Raw genomic sequence first — 20,700 nt, 5'->3', positions numbered from 1 at the left:
AGGTATTTTATCCAGCTATTTAAAATGCTTGGCTCCTTTATTTAAAAAAAAAGGCATTTTATTCAAACCGGTGTAGATATTTATGAAGTCTCTGTTGTGTGCAGAAAAAAACAACTTGCAATAGAATGCAACCGGAAACACAAGCTCAGTGACTGCTTTGCAAACTGGCAACTATGGTGTAAAGCTCAGAAAGAAAAGAGAGAGCTGGAAGCAAGAAAAGAGGAAACAAAACAAAAAATGGCAGCATTATTAGATTCAGCCTCCTCTGGGAAATTGTCTGCAAATTCCAGCAACGTTTTGAAATGTGTATGTGAGACGCAGCAGATTGATTCTGCTCAAAAAGTGGTAAGTGGGCATAACAGCTGTTTTAATTTTATAGACATGCTAATTAACATAGAAAATAGGTGCAGGAGTAGGCCATTCGGCCCTTCGAGCCTGCACCGCCATTCAATGAGTTCATGGCTGAACATACAACTTCAGTACCCCCTTCCTGCTTTCTCGCCATACCCCTTGATCCCCAACACAGCAGACCTTCACCCTGCTGCCGCCGACTCCCGCCCACACCAATCTGGCAGTTCCACGGGCGGGAGGACACTTGCGCTACTTGGCAACTGCCAGCGGCCGGTTCCTGGCGGTACTCCCCTCCCCGCCCACTGCAGCCTGAGTGGAAAATGGCACAGAAGGGAGGCCGTCGGCAAAACTTTGGCCACCAATATCGGTGCCAAAGATTTATCCCTGTGACAAACAAATGCAGGATGATGTCTCTCACCAATTCCGTCTCACTCACTCCCCATTCAAAGTGCTAAGTGGGATCCGCAGAGTGATCAATACCATTAGAAAAGTAGCTAATCCAAAATGGATAATTAAAAAAGTAAAATCTTTAATCTTGGCCCTGGAAGGTCTGACCACCTCCTCCCTCCAATGCTGCACCAAAATTCCTCCCAACTCCTCCCCCCCCCCCCCCCCCCCCCACCTTCCCCCGCCCTTTCCCCTGCCAGAGCAGACACCCAGGCGACACCTTTAAATGGCAATTGCCCCATTGCCAGGGATGGGGTCAGGGCTGGGACATACTAACAAGCAGATGGCCCACCCTACTGCACTTCGAACGAAACATACCTTTAGGAATTTCAGTACATGTTTTTTGCAGTATGAAGCAGTCCTGCATCTTCGTAAGGTTTTCAATTTGATTTATTTACTATAACTTAAGTTGTAAGTATGTATTTTCTCTTGACATATGTTGAGGGCTGGATAGATTATCACACTGAGCCACTCCATTTAAAAGTACTGTATATTTGTACGAACTTTAAATTTCACAAAAAATGTAATACTGTTTCACCCAAAAAAATCACAGGATGAATTGAAGAAACAGGGTCCTTCTCCATTCGATTCTCAAATTAAAGAAGGCAGCAAAACTCAGCAATTAGTAGCTGCAAGACAAAAATATGCCTGGCAGGTTACTCGCAAGCATGCCGCACTGAGCTCGGAGGATAAAGCTTACATGCAAGGTACGAGTGAAATCTCAAATGGGTACCAGGGAAGTGAAAAAACCACCTTTCACACTGCAGGGAGGACGATCCAGCATTTTCAGGGCAACTTTGAACATCGCCACGCATTCCAACAGCAACTCATTGAGGAACAAAAGAAAAAACTTCAGGAACAGGAGAAAATGATTCTAGAACTTCAAGATAACCAACACTTGACAATGCTGCAGCAAGAGGCAAACCTGGCTTCGGCCATAACCACAGCAATCTGTAGTGCAGCACAAAAGGTGCAAGCTGAGCCCAGTCCTCGTGGTAGAAGACAATCTGGAAAAGTGAAAGACCCTGCTGTGGATATATCCAGGTAATGTTATCTTTATACGGAACTTTTCTCCTTAACTCCAAAATTTAGGATTTTTTTTTGCTTTTAGGTAAAGACTACAGTGCCTTTCTGTATTCATGGGAGCCATAATATTTTACTTACATAGATTAATGTTGGATGCAAATTAAAGGTCACTGGAACTTTAGAAATTGATTTCAGGAATTTGCAATTTGTGCATAATGGATACCAATATTTCAGTGTCAATGGCCTGGATTTGGAAGTGTCGATGGCGACATGCTCCATTGTAAGCCCTCCGAATGGCCCAACAATTTCCAGGCTTCCGCATGCACTGCGCATGCGCGAAACCCCAGAACTTGACAGATCGTCCGTATGCATCCCAAAAACACTTTCACTGCTCCAGAGTTGAGCTATTTGCCCACAAAACCCTGACGCATGGTAAAAGCAGGCGTAGGGCTTGCTTTTTATCAGCGTAAGGATTAAAATAAATGTTATTTTAAAAATGATTAAAACATACAAAAAAGTTTAAAATTAGTTCATGTAAATTTTGGGCCGGATTAAAATGTTATTTTTCAAAAAAATACATTTTTTAATTTTAAATGCTTAATCAAAGGGACTTTTAGTTAATTTTGAACATGGGGATATTTTATTTTATTTTATTTATTTATTTATTTGGGGATTTCTCATAAGCTGATGAGGAATCCCCCTTTCTATTTGGTTGACTTGTCCCATGCGATCCCAGGAACGCTTCCGAACCGGGATCCGTGGGTTTTTACACAGGCCTGGAGGCCTAGGACCCGAAGCCTGGGAGCCAGCAGGTATTTTCGTACTTTGTTTTTTCAGGTCGGAGACGTACTCCGGAGGTACACCTCCGACTACAAATTTCGCCCCAAAGAAGTAACTTTTAAGAGTGGTCAAATTATATGTTCTATAACAGAGAATAAGCTATTTTTACATAACTGGTTTAGCAACAGTGAGTGACAATGTGACAGCTAGCTTAGTAATTACATAGTGCACCTTCAAGAGATGAGATTCAGGATTTTTAGATATATCAGTAAAAGATTTGCATGTAGTACTCATTTCCTGCATCACATTGTATTTTCTCCATATCATCTTGTTAACGCTGCTATTATTATGGGCTCAATTTTCCACAATTATCTGCACCGTTCTTTTGGCGTGCACTGTTTTTTTTGGATTAAATTTAAAATTTCCAAGTTCCTCCAAAGTTTCGACGCCAGCATAATTCACTTAAGTACGATTTTTTAGTAACAATTTTTTTTAACCTCATTGGGGGCTCCCCACGCCATATGTGACCGCTCTGAAAAACCTTCTGGACAGTTAACAAAATCAGCGCAGGTAAGAGAATCAACGCAGAAGATCCAGTTCCACGGCTGGGACAACAACGGCAGAGAGGAGGGGCGGGGGGAGGAATTCGGTCTGGGCTAGGAGCGACACTGACTCCGGGGAGGGAGGCCTTTCGGCCTGGGCTAGGAGCGGCAGCGGAGGGCCTGGGTTACAAGCAGCACCGGGGGGGGCCTTTCGGCCTGGGCTAGGAGCGGCACCAGGCACCAGCAGGGGGGAGAGGCCTTTCAGCCCGGGCTAGGAGTGGCACCGGCGGGGGGGAAGCCTTTCCATTCCACACAGTTTACAAGATAGACTTTTGGCACAAAGACGCTTTAGTATTTTCATGTTAGTAAGCTGCTGCCTTAAATAGCTGCAACGTGCAAGGTGCTTGTGCAGGTTGCTGTGAGCTGGCCAGAATGTCTTGTATGTTTCACTTTCCAGCCTCAGCCCACAGTGTGTCCATCGTTACCCTGGCAACCCGATCTTTTTGGCGCACATCTTAGGCTCCACCCACAGAGCTTAGGGACAATGTGCGCTGGGCCACATTCACAAGTTAAAACAGGGAAACTTTCAACTTTTTTGGCAGTCGGGCTCAAAAAAACAGGCGTAACTCTTCAAATACGTCAAAAAACGGCACTGGGGAAAATTGAGCCCTAAAAAACTATCATCTGACTCATATTAATTGCCTACTGATTAGGTTTCCCTGAAAATGTTACTGTGATCTAGTAAAATTATGCTTCTTGATTGCTTATAATTAACATACATTTTGTGTGTGTGTATATTGACTGCACCAGTAGCTTTGTGTTGAAAATGAGGGGCTGCATTGTTACTCAACTGTCACCATGCAGTACTTTAATGAGAAATGAACATGGTGGAGAATCTCCCATCTTAACTTCAGCAGCAAACCCTAGAGGAACAGCTTAAATGGCAGTCTTTGGGCATTTCCCCATAGCTCCCACTGATTATCAATAACCCCAACGCAAATTCCAGGCACATGTATTTGGGGAAATTTCAGGGTATGCTGTGTAAACTGATTTTATTTTAAAAACACCCTAGAAAGTGGTTTTAAAAACTAGTTGTATCTGTGTAGGGAGAACAGCTTCAGCTTCACATTACACTAAAGCTGGAATTTTCCAGGGTGGTAGCGGGTATGATCTTAGGTGGGTCGGGTGGGAAAGTTGTTGTTTTTGGGAGCGGGTCGGGAACCCATTGTCATCCAGCTCCCACACGCCTTTAAGCCAGGAGCACCTATCAGTGTGGACCCGACGCGACCGGCAGAAGTGGTCGACCCAATTTAAATTATTAGTAGCTAGTTGTCAGACCTTTTGAGAATGGTTTTTAACCTTATCTTTTAAATTTAACTGGATGGCCAAGGAAACACGCTTAGGTGGGCGTTCACTGACCATTGCTCCAGCTGATTGGTTGACAACATGAACTGTACTATAAAAAGCTCCCACCTGACAGATGATCACTTTCTTCAGCAGAAACTGTTTCTCACTGCATTCGCAGCACAGACTCTGCAGGGTGCAGTCTTTCCAGCAAAGTCTCCATCCAGTGTCACCTCATTGGAACAGCCTCTTTCACCATTGACAGATTGCTTCTGTCATCTCTACTTCATCTGCCATCAGCATGGATGCCATTTATGCTGTCTCACCTTGGTCAACCTCTCTCACTATTGACATTGCTTTTGTCATCTCTACTTCACCTGCCATCTATTCCATCAGCATGGATGTCGTTGATGCTGTCTCACCCTGGTCCTCAGAATCTGACCCCGATGAGCTCGAACACCAGCAACACCACCAACAACAACACTACCTACCTTCTCCACAATCACCTGATGCTGCACAGGACAGAGGGCATCAGCACCCAAGCACATTGAGGCCAGAGATGGCCTCATCATGGCCAGATTTACTTCACTTGACGCTGTACAACCTGGCTGCCACATGATACACCAGGTTGGCACCACCCCACAGCAACATCATAAAGCATCCCTGGAATGACCAAGCCATTCCTTTCACACTCGCCACCATTGCTGGAGGTACTGTTAAGGGTCACCATTCACTGCAACTTACAAAGCCACTTACAAATGTGCACACAAATCAGTCCAAGACCAGAAAGTGTTGAAAATACATTTTTTTATGTTTGACAGCACAGTAACAAACTTTACACAAACATTGGATTAAACACCCAAGTGGCTACCCTTGTGAATCTACTTGTGTGTCATCTTTCTCTTCCACATGCTTCTATAAGGTGCTAGTCCTGTGGCTTCAAGAGAGGTAGAGGCAGCCTGCTCACTTCCCTGCTGCCAAGGGGTTGAAAAGCACCTTGCTGCACATCAATGGTGCCATGAGGACCCACATCTACACTGAATTCCCTCTTAGAGAGGTCTGTGAGTCTCTACCATCTAGTGGCAGCTGTGGCTCGGTGAATAGCACTCTCACCCACTCTAGAGTCAGAATGTTGGGGGTTCAAGTCCTTTTCCAGGGACTTGAGCACAGAAGATCTAGGCTGATACTCCAGTGCAGTGCTGAGGGAGCGCCGCACTGTCGGGTGCCGTCTTTCGGATGAGACGTTAAACCGAGGTCCCGTCTGCTCTCAAGTGGACGTAAAAGATCCCATGGCACTATTTCAAAGAAGAGCAGGGGAGTTACCCCCGGTGTCCTGGTCAATATTTATCCCTCAATCAACATAACAAAAATAGATGATCTGGTCATTATCACAGTGCTGTTTGTGGGAGCTTGCTATGCACAAATTGGCTGCTATGTTTCCTACATTACTACAGTAACTACACTCCAAAAGTACTTCATTGGCTGTAAAGTGCTTTGAGACATCTGGTGGTCGTGAAAGGCACTATATAAATGCAAGTCTTTCTATTCTCCATAAATAGCCATCTATCCTCCATAGAGACCATATGCCCCTTGCAAATGGTCATCCTATCCATGGAGGAGCCTACAGTCTCCATTGCCTTCGACACGGTGGTGCTCATGTTGGAGAGGAACTCTTCCATTCTCTGAACATTTGCAGACATCGCGCTCACAAAACTTGTCTGAGACCCCAGCACTTCTTCCTGCACCTCCAGGATCGCCCTCTTTCTGGATGGCCCCCGATGCTCAACGTCTGCATGCAGCTGAGCAGAGCAAGGAGCGTCCTGCGCCCTCCGGCAAGGACTCTGCACTGTCTGCACCATCTACTCTTGCTCACTTGTGAGTTGTGAGACACCAGGTGACAACACTACTCTCGCTCGTGTGGCAACCACCGGGGTGTGCGTATCTGCGCTGGTGCTGGGTGCACTCTTGTCTGGTGACAGCGCGACCTCAAAGACTGGAGGCTCCTCTGAGGAGTCATCCTCGTCCTCCTGGACAGTGGGCGGGGGGCGGGGGGGGGAGAGCTCTCGATGGACCTATGGGAGAGTAAAATAATGAGTTAGATATGTCATATGAAGAATGGGTACAGATATCATTATGACCATTCAGTGGCTGCTGACATCAGTGCCCATATGAGTGACTGATGTATGGCATGTAGCTGTATGAGATGTAATTCTGTCACCAGGTTGCTGAGATGTCCTCTTCTCTCCGTCTCCCACCTTCAGCTGCTCGGCGACTCCAGATATTGCTAAAGCAGCCTCCTCTGCCGTTGTAAGGTTTGCAAATGTTGGAGGGCCACTGCCAGTTCTCCCCCTCTTATTTTGGGCTCTCTTTTCCTGCAAGGAGGGAAAGAAGAGAAGTTTGAGTGAGAGTGATGGAATGAGTGTAAGGAATGGATGGTTTAGATCTTTAGAGGGTGACTGTGATGGAATGGGGTGTGTATCATTTAGTTGATATGATTGCACTAGGATAAGGGTGAGTATGAGGGGTGGCAAGTGAGATGGGGATGTGATCATGTAGATAGAGAGGGATGGGTGGAAGTGCAAGGTATGTTGGTGTGAGTAAGGATGTGCTGGGGTAGGGTTGGGAAGGCAGGGTGATGGGGATGTGATGAGAGGCACAGCAGGATGAAGATGAGTGTGCCTTTGTACTCCAGTTTCCTGATCCAATGAGATCATTGAAATGTTTGCAGCACTGCACCCAGGTCCTCCTGACCACATCCCTGCTGGTGACCTGCTCTGCAATGTGCAACCAGGCTGTTTTGGTATCCTGGGGAGGTCTCTTCTGCCCATGGAAGGGAGGAGGACCTCCCTGCGTGCTCTGACTCCCTCCATAAGTCTTTCTAGGATTTTTCTGCAGGCTCTTGAGAACCAAAAGTCTAACTGTCAACATAGAATCTCATTAATGTAGTAAATTTCAAAAGTTAATTGAACATTCAGTGTATTGACCGAATGTGACCTTGACATTGAGGTTTTTCTCTCCTATTTTACAATTTATTAAAAGAAAATGTTTGTGAAATTGCTTAGGTTGATGGGTCCTTCATCAGTTGAGATATCTACCTGTTCCACAAGCAGTACCAATTGTATCAAAACGATTCATAACTTGATTTCACCTCACCCAATCGTCAAAGGTACGCAGAGTAATGCTTTTCAGTGCTGGTAGTTTGGTGTTTCAAGTAATTTAATATATATTGTTTTAGTGTGCCTCTTGTCTCTGCTCTCTCCCCTGCAAATTATACATAGCTGTGTATGTAGTGATAACACATTCAAACCTTTTGTTAGTTGACTAATGGGATATACTTAATAGGGCTATTAAATTGATCTGGGTCAATATCTAAATCAGGGCAACCAATGGCCCGGAATTTGCGGTCCGCGGTGAAGCAAAGCGTTCGCCACTGGCCCGCAATCTCTGTGTCCAGATGTTTGTGTTTTCAGACGGGTAATTCAAATCAACAGAGGTTAGTGGGGATCCCCTAGAGCGAGCTGCTGTGACGTCAACCAATCAAAACGCAGAATTCTCACAAACAGCGAACCAAGAAGTGGGTATGTACTTAAAATTCCAACTTGTTAAAAATGTTAGGGAGAGAGCAAAACAAAGATTTGGGCTCTCACATGGGAAAAAGACAGACTTTCAGTAAAGATGTCCGTTTGCGACTCCGGGTGCAGGAAGTCCCACCCTGAATCGGTTACCTACCCCAGTCGGGGCACTGGGGAATTTCTCCCCATTAGTTTCTTAAAAATTTACACTGCACAAAATTAGTTTTTCAGGGCCATACCTTTGTTTAGCAGTCAATATGCTGTTAAAACCCCAGTTACACCTAATCCCTTTGGGTCTAACTTTTAATGGGGTATTTAACGGTATTTACTACAGAAGAGCTGAAGTTTTCTTAAATTTCTGAGATTTGAGAGATTACACATTGCCGGTCCAGTCGGAGTGGGAGGGTGGCACAGTGCAGCCTGTGGAGAAGCAGTGAATGATGACTGCAACTTCAGGATTTCCACGTTAGGCTGCGCATGCGCTAAACCCCGACACATTGCAGTCAGTTTCAAAGGCGAAATGAAGGTGAACGCTACCAGCTCATCGTCATCAGGTCCCCAAATTCTGGGTTATTGATTTTCTATAAATTTATGAGCGGTTAAGAATGCTACGGTTGGTCTCCATACCACGAGGCTAAATGAGGGAGAAAAAAATTGCTAGCATCTCCACTCCTGAGCACTATGCAGTGATGGACATGCACTGGCAATAGTGGATATTGAATGAGAGCGGTGTCAGGTTCAGTTGTTATGCCCCTTCTGTGGTTGAATAGTCTGTTGGTACTCTGTGTAGGCTTACCTATGATGAATGACCACTAGGACAAGATACTGAAAAACTGGCGACAGCTGTGGAATAGTACCCCAGCAGGCTGATGACTTCAGGAGAAGAGGCGGAAAACTAGAAAAATCCCAGTAGAAAATGAAATGATGAGCAGCATAGGATAATACTTCCAATGATTAATCAGAAATCTACAAAAAGTCAAGATTTTTGTGGAGATTGGACTATATGGGTCATTGACTTGGAAACCAGGGCCAGTAGATTTCTGTGTACTTGTTCCAGGCCAGAAACTCTAAATTAAGTTATTCTAGAATTCCTCATATTTTTATAGCAAGATTGGCTTTGCTGCAGCTGGAGTGTTGAAACAGAGTTACGTTGTAATGTTCTACCTTTGTTTGGAGGTATTGTAACTTTGGTTTTGCAGATTTATGTTCTCTGGGAAAAGCTGTGGTAAATGCAGTAACGTCTGCCACTATCGCTGTCCTGTCTGCCAAAGCAGATGCTGATTGAGTATTTTTCTCAGACTATCCTCTGCGGTTGATCATGGAAAGATCACAAGGCAGATGAGGGAAGAATTACTCACCAAAATACAGACAATGGACTCAACAAATAAAAGCTTAGAATAATTCAGTAAAAGTGACATCAAAATACTGAAATTGGATACAAAAGTTGGATTGGAATGACCAATCCAGCAGTACACTTCCAAGTAATCTAGACTAGTTTGGATATGAGCAATAATATTGCACACTAAATCAGTAATGCTTTTATACATGATCGTAATAAAAAATAGTCTTGTGCACAAACTACTATATAATGAAATGGTCAATTACATTGATGATCACTTTCCCAGCTTCCTCTAAAATACTCTATTTTCTCAGCAATGGAGGAACGAGCAAGGCAGCGCATGGCAAGAAGAAAAGAACTGGAGGAGATCAGAAGAAAAACAGAGGAAGAGAAACTTGTGAGTAACAAGAATATAGTTTTAACAATGTTTTACCTTTTCATCCATCTCTATGCTTATTTCTTTTTAATGTTCATGTTTTCTTTAATAGTTTATCTTCCTTATACTTTCATTTTTTAAGAGGTTGATAATCTACCTGGCAGTAATGTTGATAACTATTTAACAGCATGTATATAATATGACCAGGTATAAAAGTCAATAAAAGTAATCAATCAATTGAGTAGATACATATGCAATTTGTATATAGGGCAAATGATTACATTTGTATAACTGACACCAAGAAGGACATCTGCCATATGAATATAATATTAAATCAGAGTGAACATTCCAGAAGCAGTTTCAGGTCCACTTGCAGTTAAACTGGGTTTAAAATTAGTGAATGGACAGAATGAAGACCAACAGAGTAAGCATCTTTTACTGTAACAGTTCACTCATTTTGTGTGGGACCCTTCCAGCCAGCGAAGAGATATCTTCATGCTGAATTATAAACTGGGTTTCAGAGCTGAAAGGACAGTGTACTTATCCATCATATTGCCTGGTCACTAGAGCAGAATTTTTTTGTCTTTTTCTATCTTGGTAAAATCAGGGCTATGTAAATAGTAAGTGTTTGTGCTTTATTAAATAAATTTGAAATACATTTGTTACTGTTTAAAACGGAGAATAATAAGTACCCATGAGCAATAGATTCTGGTTCAATCAAGATGATAGTGTGTCACTTTTACCTCCACACAACATTGTGCTGTAACATGAGCTTACTGGAAATACTTAATCAAAAATTCTGTGATGGAACTATAACATTTTTGTGCTTCCCATGATTTTTCGGGTAATGGATGATGATCCATCACAGCTGTAAGACTTTAAATTGTACCATTGACAATTGCATATAGAGATAACAAAACAAGTAAATTGTTCACTTTCTAATTAACATTGCAGTGTCTCATGAACATGTCAAACCCAATGATTTCACTGCTGAGTGTGATGCTGTATAAAAACCAAGACCAGCATGACGATAAACATCTTACAAATATTTAAAACAATCAGACCTCCAAACTTTCACCTTTGCGCTGTCCTGTAAAGAGAACTATGGTTTCTGCAGGTTGTCAAATTTCCTTTGAAATGAATTTTGTATTGAAATAGTGCGGGTGACAACAGAAACGAGATCCAATTGCTGGCATCTCAGAATCACAATTCAGTATTTGAAAAATAATGAATTTGAGTTTGAACAGCTATAAATTGTGTGGCCCTCACATGTTTTATTTTTCTTGGTTGGCTCAAGGCTCACCTGAGAGCAGAAGAGGAAGAGCGGCAAAGGCAGCAGGAAGCTGAGAAACAGGCATCTCTCGAAAAGAAGCGTGAGGAAAGAAGGTTGCAAAGACAGGTCTGAATTTACGTAGAACATTTGTAACACCTGCTACCCAACCAACACACAGAGTGCTAAAATTAAACTTTTGTGCTTTTTATACCTCCTGAAAAATACTTTTTAAAATTCAGTTTTATTTAGATATAAATGAGAAGTGTTTGCTTTTTATTTATCTTCTGAGATCAATTTGTGCACCTTGAAGGATTGGAAGCAGCATTTTACTTCAGTATAGGTTGTACGTTTTACTTTTCATCTGTGGTCTTTATAAGTAGATGTAATGTATTTGTTTCATGGGTTCTTTGTTTAAGAATTCATAGCAACACATCGTTATTAAGAACTAGTTGGTTTATTAAAAAAGGTTTAACAATCACATTATCAGTTCAGCCACAAGGCCCACAACTGCATATTTCATCGTGGATGACCTAGACCCAACTGACGAGTTTTATTGAGTCTTGTGAACATCACATGACTGACTAAGCCACTCACAATGCAACAGCTCTACAACTATTTTTGTAAAACATAAAATCAAATGCCCGCTTATTAAAGGGGCACTAGAACTGACAAATTAACAAATGAAACTTTGGAACATTAAACCAATCAAATTAGAATTTGGTTGCTGGGGGTGATGATGCATTCCAGTCCCTCTGGTGCCCACCTCACGCGGAAGGCCGCGAGCGTACTGATGGACACCGCGTGCTCCATCTCCAGGGAAACCCTGGCTCGGATGTAACTGCGGAAGAGAGGCAGGCAGTCGGGCTGAATGACCGCCCGCTGCCTGGACCGGCTGATGGTCCCACAACAGCTCTACAACTCTCTTGGTTAGATAAAATAAAACAGTTAAGTCAAGTACTGGGGGACACTCCAAACATTTTTCAAGGCCCTTTTAATCTTTTTTGGGGGATTTTTTGTTTTTTGTGGGGTTTTTTGGGCACTAAAATCATACATTTTACAAGTGCCCCCTATAAAAGGGGAGGGGGACACTAAAACCCGGCAGTTAAAACAAATTAAACTTTAAAACATATAAAATCAAATTAAAATTTGGTTGCCGGGGGTGATGATGCACTCCAGTCCCTCTGGCGCCCACCTCTCGCGGAAGGCTGCGAGCGTACCGGTGGACACCGCGTGCTCCATCTCCAAGGACACCTTGGCCCGGATGTAGGCGCGGAAGAGAGGCAGGCAGTCGGGCTGAATGACCGCCCGCTGCCTGGACCGGCTGATGGCCCCGCAACAGCTCTACAACTCTTTTTGGGGGGGGGGGAACAAAATAAACATTAGATCGAGTGCCCCCCCGATCTGGGGGACACTCCAGACACTTATAACAGCCCTCATTTTTTTTTTTGTATTTTTGTAGGGTTTTTTTTGTGTTTTTTTTTAAGGCATTAAAATTCCATATTTTACAAGTGCCCCCTATAAAAGGGGAGGGGGACACTAAAAACCCCGGCAATTAAAACAAATTAAACTTTAAAACATAAAATCAAATTAAAATTTGGTTGCCGGGGGTGATGATGCACGCCAGTCCCTCCGGCGCCCACCTCTCGCGGAAGGCCGCGAGCGTGCCGGTGGACACCGCGTGCTCCATCTCCAGGGACACCCTGGCCCGGATGTAGGCACGGAAGAGAGGCAGGCAGTCGGGCTGAACAACCGGCTGATGGCCCCGCAACAGCTCTACAAACCTGTGAGCATACTCACAGGTGCATACATTACAGTAGGACTAAATTGTTCTGAGGAACTAAAGTGCTGCTGCAATCTGACTTTTGAAATAGAGTTTAAAAGTTATTGGGAGTATTAACATCAGTAAGACATCATATTTTGTGCTGTTAATTTTCTAATTTTCACAACGTTCATAATTTGTGTGTGTGGAATAGGTATTAAGTAAGTTATCAAAATGGAAATCAATTATCATATGAATCATTGTTATGCTACAGGTATGTCACAGACTAGTGATAGGAGACGGGCAGCCTTGAGTTGTGTTGTCTGGTTCTGTGCTCATTCAATTCACCTGGCCAACAAAGCTGGTAAAGCTGTGTGTTAGCACTACAGTGTGACGTCCGAAATCCGGAAACCTCGGGACCGAGTCGGGTATTTCCAGATTTCGGAACATCTTTGCCTGGGCCGAGGGAGGTAGGTAGGGGAGGGGAGGGGGAGTCGGTTGGGCCACCGGAGGTCAGTCGGCGCCGGGGGGGGGGGGGGGGGGAGTGGGTGTCGGGCCGAGGCTGGGGGGGGTTGGTTGGGCCGCAGGAGATCGGACCGAGGCAGTGGGAGGTCAGGCGGCTGGATGTCGGGCCGGGGTGGGTCAGGCAGCCGGAGGTCGGGCTGCGGCAGGGGGAGGTCGGGCAGCCGGAAGCCTGTGGAAGTCGGGCCAGAGGAGGTCGGGCCAAGGCGGGGGAGGCCGGATTTCGTAACATTTTCTGATTTCCGGACGACTCCGCCACGGATCGGTCGGTGACTGGATTCCGGAACTCCGGATTTTGGACGTCGCACCTGTATAAAGATTCAACATTAGTTTATGTTGTTTACGGCAGTCCAGTGGATTGCCAAAGAACTTCTTGAACCTGGTTCCATACTAGGCTGCAATTAAACAGAATCTAATGTAAAGCACAAGCAGTAAAGTACTGAAACTGCTCTGCATTAATTCAAAACTATTAGTATAACTGGCCCATTAAAACCCTTTGATAACTCTCATTATCTAATATTGTAGCTAAACAGGAATTTTCTATATTAAGTAAAACACAATATTTTAAATGTAAACTATTGACCTGGAGTTTCTGCTGGTGCACTATTGGCAAATTGCACCCAACACTGCTCTAGTTTTGCCCAGGTGAAGTTATGCCCAAGTTTCTGTATAAACTCATTAACAAGCCTGAAAGTAAAATCTTCCATGAGCAGTGTAATCAAGTAGCGTAATTGAACATAATCGATTTATGATTGTAACACGACCAATGGGGCCTCGAGGTGCTAGGATGGGTGGTATAAAAGGGGAAAAAAATCCTTTTAGTGAGTGGAGACCACAAGGTAAGTAGCATTTTTCTCTGTGTAAACTCATTTATATTTCTGCAGCAGCAGGGAAGACCTGTGGCTTCAATTGACTGCTGGTTAGGTGATTAATGCTGAATTTATGTGATCATGGGTGCCTTAGGCACAAAAACCACCAATTGATGGAGACTCGCTTTCTTAACCAGGGGGCATGGCCAGTTTTGTAAGCAGGGACTGGTTCGGGCAAAGGGACTGTTGAATTAGCATCAAAGATCGTGGCTACTTGAGCTCATGTAGTTATGAGCATAATTCACTTGCACGTATTTTTTTTTGCGCTATTTAATTAAATTTTTCCAGGTTAAGTTGTTACCTGGGTGGGAATCCTATGTAAAGTACAGAAAATCATGATTTTCAGTATCTTTACAATGCCAAAATAAAAGATTTTGTTTATGAAGTATTACATTTGAAATCATAATTTTCCTAGAATTTTCTGAAGGTTATGAATTTTATTGAGATTCTACAGCTGCAATGGTTTGCCTCTGCCACTGGGCTGTGTTGTTTGCCCCTCTTTACTAACAACCAGGAAGGAGGAAAAATAAAAGATAACAGGGAAAGGAATAAAAATAGAGTTCAATTTGTACCAGAAAGTTTTTTTTTTGTTTCAAGTTTTATGAAAGATCTTCTATTTTGGTTTTAAAAATACGTAAAACAAAGTTTTTTTTAAAGCAAATGCAAATTAATGTTCATAGTTTTGATTTAAAATCTTCAAGGATTAGTAACACAAAATTCAAAAAATCCACATTAAGTACAACAGTACAAGTCCAGATAAAGCAACAGAAGCTTTACAAATATATAACTGAGTATACCTGATTTTCCAAATGTCATTTCAGAGAGAAGTTGAGAAACAGCTGAGGTTGGAAAAAGAGCGACAATTCCATTCTGCTGCAGAAAAACACCATCAAGATTTTCTTTTACAAAAGCGGGGCCTAGTGCCCTGGAAGAAACTTATAGAAATCTCCAAGCAAAACATGAAGGTAACTTTGGTTAGATTTTATCAAAGCAAAGAAACAAAGGAAATATTCAAGTGTTGGAGGCACTAGTGTTAGAGCCCCTTGACATTCAACGGCATTACCATCGCCAAATCCCTCACCTCAACAGTCTGGGGGTACCATTAACCAGAAACTTAACTGAACCAGCCACGTAAATACTGTGGCAACAAGAGGTCAGAGGCTGGGTATTCTGCGGCGAGTGTCTCTCCTCCTCACTCCCCAAAGCCTTTCCACCATCTACAAGGCACAAGTCAGGAGTGTGATGGAATACTCTCCACTTGGCTGGATGAGTGCAGCTCCAACAATATCTATGAAGCTCGACACCATCCAGGACAAAGCAGCCCACTTGATTGGCACCCCATCCGCCACCTTCAACATTCACTCCCTCCACCACCAGCGCACCGCGGCTGCAAAGTGTACCATCTACAAGATGCACTGCAGCAACTCACCAAGGCTTCTTTAGCAGCACCTCCCAAACCCGTGACCTCTACTACCTAGAAGGACAAGGGCAGCAGGCGCATGGGAACACCACCATCTCAACATTCCCCTCCAAGTCACACACCATCCTGACTTGGAAATATATCACCGTTCTTTCATCCTCGCTGGGTCAAAATCCTAGAACTCTCTCCATAACAGCACTGTGGGTCAACCTTCACAAGGACCACAAGGACTGCAGCGGTTCAAGGCGGCGGCTCACCACCACCTTCTCAAGGGTAATTAGGGATGGGCAATAAATGCTGGCCTTGCCAGCGACGCCCACATCCCAGGAACGAATAATTAAAAAAAACTAGTGTTGGAGCTCTACAGGCGAAATTGAGTAGCGCCCCGTTTGGGGCGGCCACGAGGCTGGAGTTCCTGCGCCTGGCGGGGAAGTCCCGTCCTGCAACTTATATTCGGGTTACTGGTCCCAAGAGCAAGTGGAGCGCAAAATATCGCTCTGCTTGCTCTGTGGGGCGCAAGGGATCCCTGTGGAGTGCAACGTTAAGCGGTGAGATGCATAGCGCTGTTGTATAGACAGGGGCCCCTCCGCCTTTATTAAAGGGGAGGGCCAAGCTGCCGACTCTGTGGGCGAGAAACGGGTCCATCCCTGGCCACCAGGGAGCAGGATGCCATGGCAGCAAGATCGCAGCACGGACCCCGCGATCCAAAATGAAGGAGGCCATATTTTATTTTTCAATTGCCTCCCTCCCTCCCTTTTAAATTTCACCCTGCGAGAGGTCTTCAAGGATCACCTGGCGCAACTTCGGGTGACGTTGCCGAATTTTCGCTCCAGGATGAAAATAGGTCGCTGCACACGGTTATGACATCGCCAGCAGAGCGGGGCGCTACAAGTTGCAGCTGCTGCTAAATTCCCGCGGAATTCCGCCGGAGTCGTTCGTGCTGCTGCGCCCAGGCGAAAAGTCATTTGCATCCATGAGAGGCGGAAACATCCCGAATTTCTCCACCCAGTCTATGAGGAAGGTCTGGAGAAACTCTGGCTCTTCAGCCTGGGAAGGAGGTGTCTGAGAGCTGATCTGAATAGAAGTATACAAGATAGCAAATGTAATGGGAAAGTTAAATCCAGAATAATATTTGATATTAAATTGTGGAGTAGGATAAGGGGACATTCAAACTAGTAAATGGTAATTTTAGGACTGGTATCGAAGCTCTTCACACAGAAAGTGACCAGCATGTGGCACGGACTTGCCGGTCAGTAGTGGAGGTGAAAACCCTGTCATTTAATAAATAAAGGCGGCACGGGGCGCTGGTAGGGTACATCAGAGGGATGGATTAATACGGGCCAAATGGTCTTCCTCCTCAATAGTTATTGTGATTTGGATTTGTGAGAAATGAAACAACTTTTTATTTTAATGTCATTTAGTGTACCGCAAAACAGTGCAACATTATTTGTAAGATATATATATATATATATATAAAAAGAACATTCTGGAAATACTCAGCAGGGCAGGCAGCATCTGGAGAGAGTAACAGTTGAAACATTAACTCTGTTCCTCTGTTCACAAATACTGCCGGTCGTGCTGAGTATTTCCAGCGTTTTCTGTTTAAATTTTAGATTTCCAGCATCTGCAGTATTTCGCCTTTTGTATAAGATGTTTAGGTTTACAAATCTGCTCTCTCAATCACGTACACAGAATTTCTATTACATGACGTTGGGATGGGGGAAGGAGAGAGAGAATACTGTTTGCTTAAATAGTAGGCTGGAACTTTGTCATATTTTGATTGCTTCACCTTTCCAAAGCTCTTAACACAAAAATCTAGGTCGTACTAATGCAGTGAAACCTGTAAATTAGGGACTTGCATCAGGTGTCCTTATTTTCAAAATGGTCATGGTATATACAGTAAACCAGATGGGCCAAATATCTGGGAGTGGCTGTATCGCCTGCAGCGTTCCTTTTCTTCACCCCAGTTCTGGGGACCTGCCAGTGGGATGCGATTTCAGTACATTTTCTGTTGATTGGATTTCCCAGTTTATTGCCATCTGGGGTCCTTTTCCATTGAGGGAGGAATGTGCTGATTCTGGGATCTGCTATATTGGCAGCGTCCATAGGGCAAGGTGGCTGCATTGGAAAGGTGTGCCTGGGAGATGCCAGCCAAATTGGGGGGTGGGGGGAGAGGGATTAATGTTCTGCAGATGCTTGTTTGGGACCCCCTCCCTCTGTGTGCTGCAGCTTCTAATGTTTTAAGTGCTGGGGATGCATGTGGAGCTGTTCACAGCTCATCAGTACCTGATGTACTGGTGGAGTGAGATCACTAGGGTTGCCAATGCTGGTTGGAGGCATTCCTGGAGGTTTGACTATGTGATAACTGATCACCAGCCCCCATTCCCTCAGTCACCATCTCTCCTCGATTGCCGACTCCTGACCCTCCCAACACCTGTGCTCGCGTAGTTCATTAGTCCCGAACAGCCGGTCCTGGCTCTCTGCGGCGGTGGGGGTGGTATCCTGGTCTGGAGGTGGGAAATTACAGTGGAGCAACAGGCCCTTGAATGTAAACTGAAGGAGGTGTGAAATGGGGAGTTCTTTACCCAGCAGTATAGCAGCAGAGATGATCCTCGGATAGAGCTGTGCAAGCTATCAGACTGGTAGAGTGATTTCTCTGTTGCTACGGATGCTGAGTAAAGAGATTGCTATTCCACAAAAGCAATTTCTTTCACCCACTGCCACCTTGCACTTACCTGCGCACCCCATGTTTTAAATTGTAACCAGACATGGTGCATTGAAGGCTGTCCATAGTTTGTAATTTGTGTGTGTCTGTGGTTTCAAGGTGCTGCTTGTACCTATTCCAATGCAAGTTATTTGGGACTGTTAATAAGTGTCTGTTTGTATAGGTTCCACTGTATAAAGGAGTGGTTTGTCTTACGTTTTAAAATGTAAATTTAATGGACACTGATCCATCAGGAGGATACTGTCATAAAAATTATTTAAATTTAATTTCATTGTTGGCGTACCCTGCTCAGAGCCAATGGACATATTACAACTGTCTCTATACTCTATGCTATCCACTAACAAAATCATATTTAATGTGATCTAGAATATGTAAACCTAATTCTCTCAAGCCATTCACATAAAAAATGGCAGTCACAGCATTATCTTCCTTTGCCGGATTAACAGTAGAATCATGGTGTTAGCAACAACATCCTTTTAAAGTAAACCCTTCAGTCTATTCGACATGTGTAGAAATCTTGCAACATTAAGTAGTGCTTATACACTGCATCATTGAATGACTCAATGCTTCTCTGGATTGGGCTCAGAGTAGGAGCTGCTAACAAAATGTGTACTGGCATTACTCCGAGCACTTTGTTTTTATAACCACATAGGTAGCAGAAGATTATCACAGCTCTTCAGTCCTACACCTGTATCTATGTACCTGGCATCAGACTGTAACAGACAAACTGGCTGAAAAGAGGTTCAAAGCTGAACAAATGTACTATCGGATTCTTCTTAAAAGATGTTTCAACAATTGGTTAAAGGTGGGTATATCCTGCAACAAATCTTAACTGGTATATTGAGGTATATTTGATAACTAGTCTGTTAACATTCTCAAGTTCCATTTTAAATTTTAATCTGTAAATGGTTTTCAGGACATCAATAAACCCTCTAAGTTTTAAACAAATAATTGACTTTGCAGAGCTTTAAAAGGTTAACTTAAGGTTTAAAAATTTGTATTGAAATATCTGAATAAAATGGCACCCACTTGGTGGAAGATTGAATCTTGGGCACAAAATGAGGACCACACGCAAGAAATGAATTGGGGGGGGGGGGGGGAAAACATCAAACCTAATTTAATTACTTAAAGTAGATAAGTCACCAGCACCAGCTGGGACGCATCCTAGGACGCTGAAGGAAGTGAAGGAAGAAATCGCAGAGGTACTGGCCATAATCTTCCAAATCTCTTTAGAAACTGGGGTGGTGTCAGAGGACTAGAGAATTGTAAATGTTACACTTTTGTTCAAAAAAAGGTGTAAAGGTAAACCCAGCAACTGTAGGCTGGTCAGTTATCGGTAGTGGGAAAGCTTTTAGAAACAATAATCAGGTCCAAGTGACTGTTAATTTTGTCCAAGTGTGCATTAATTAAGGAAAGCCAGACGGATTTGTTAAAGGCAAATCGTGTTCAACCAACTTGATCGAGTTTTTTGATGAAGTAACTGAGGGTTGATGAGGGCAATGCAGTTGACGTGCTTTAGATGGATTTCCAAAAGGTGTTCGACAAAGTGCCACATGATAGGCTTGCCAGCAAATTTGAAGCCCATGGAATAAAAGGGACAGTGGCAGCATGGATAAGAAATTGTCTAAGTGACAAGAAACTGAGAGTAGTGGTGAACGGCTGTGTTCGGACTGGAGGAAGGTATACAGTGGTGTTCCCTAAGGGTGGGTACCAGGGCCACTGCTTAATTATATTTGCTTCATATATAATGACTTGAATGTGGGTGTACAGGGCACAATTTCAAAATTTGTATATAAAACAATACTTGGAAGTGTAGTGAACAGTGAGGAGGATAGTGACATGTGGGCCGGATTTTCGGCTTTTGGGGTTTTTCGGTGAAAACAGTAGCCATGTGAAAATTAACGTTTACACTGCGCTACCATTTTTAGGCCAACCTTTCGGCTTTACGGTAAAGGAGGCGTTGCACGATTATTCGTGGCGCAAAACGCGAGTTTCGTCAACTTTAGTCCGTGGTCGTTTGCGTTACGATAGAGACCTGCCCGGGGGGGGGGGGGGAATTGCATAAAAACATTCCAAAAACAAACATTCACAAAACCCTTAGCTAGCAAATCGCTGAAAAATAATTAAAAAATAAAAACTTTTCACTTACCGTTGCAGGTTTTCATACTGCTGCTGACAGGGCTGTACCGACAGGTGTGACCTGTCAGTAATTTGGGCGCGGTGTATGCGTCGGGAGAGTACCGAAAGTACGACTGTAACGCAATCTGCGTTGTTACACGTCAGCACACCTCTCCCTGGCGGTACGTGAAAGCACTGCCGCAAACAGGTACCCGAGGATCCCACCCGGGTTTTGCG

General features: G+C 43.9%; 1 protein-coding gene across 4 annotated transcripts in view; it reads left to right on the top strand.

Moving 5' to 3' along the window:
• ccdc191 (coiled-coil domain containing 191) overlaps positions 1 to 20,700 on the top strand; it is a 45,374-nt gene that overhangs the window by 22,497 nt on the left and 2,177 nt on the right. For all 4 annotated transcript variants that reach the window (XM_070893277.1, XM_070893278.1, XM_070893279.1 and 1 more), the window contains exons 9-15: positions 105 to 345; positions 1,352 to 1,842; positions 7,553 to 7,656; positions 9,716 to 9,798; positions 11,075 to 11,176; positions 15,022 to 15,165; positions 18,998 to 19,150. In XM_070893277.1, coding sequence (XP_070749378.1) covers positions 105 to 345; positions 1,352 to 1,842; positions 7,553 to 7,656; positions 9,716 to 9,798; positions 11,075 to 11,176; positions 15,022 to 15,165; positions 18,998 to 19,150 — 1,318 coding nt within the window. The remainder of the gene's footprint in view (positions 1 to 104; positions 346 to 1,351; positions 1,843 to 7,552; positions 7,657 to 9,715; positions 9,799 to 11,074; positions 11,177 to 15,021; positions 15,166 to 18,997; positions 19,151 to 20,700) is intronic.

This window comes from Pristiophorus japonicus, chromosome 11, assembly GCF_044704955.1.
Source record: "Pristiophorus japonicus isolate sPriJap1 chromosome 11, sPriJap1.hap1, whole genome shotgun sequence".
NCBI lineage: Eukaryota > Metazoa > Chordata > Chondrichthyes > Pristiophoridae > Pristiophorus > Pristiophorus japonicus.
This window is presented reverse-complemented; position numbering and strand designations above follow the sequence as displayed.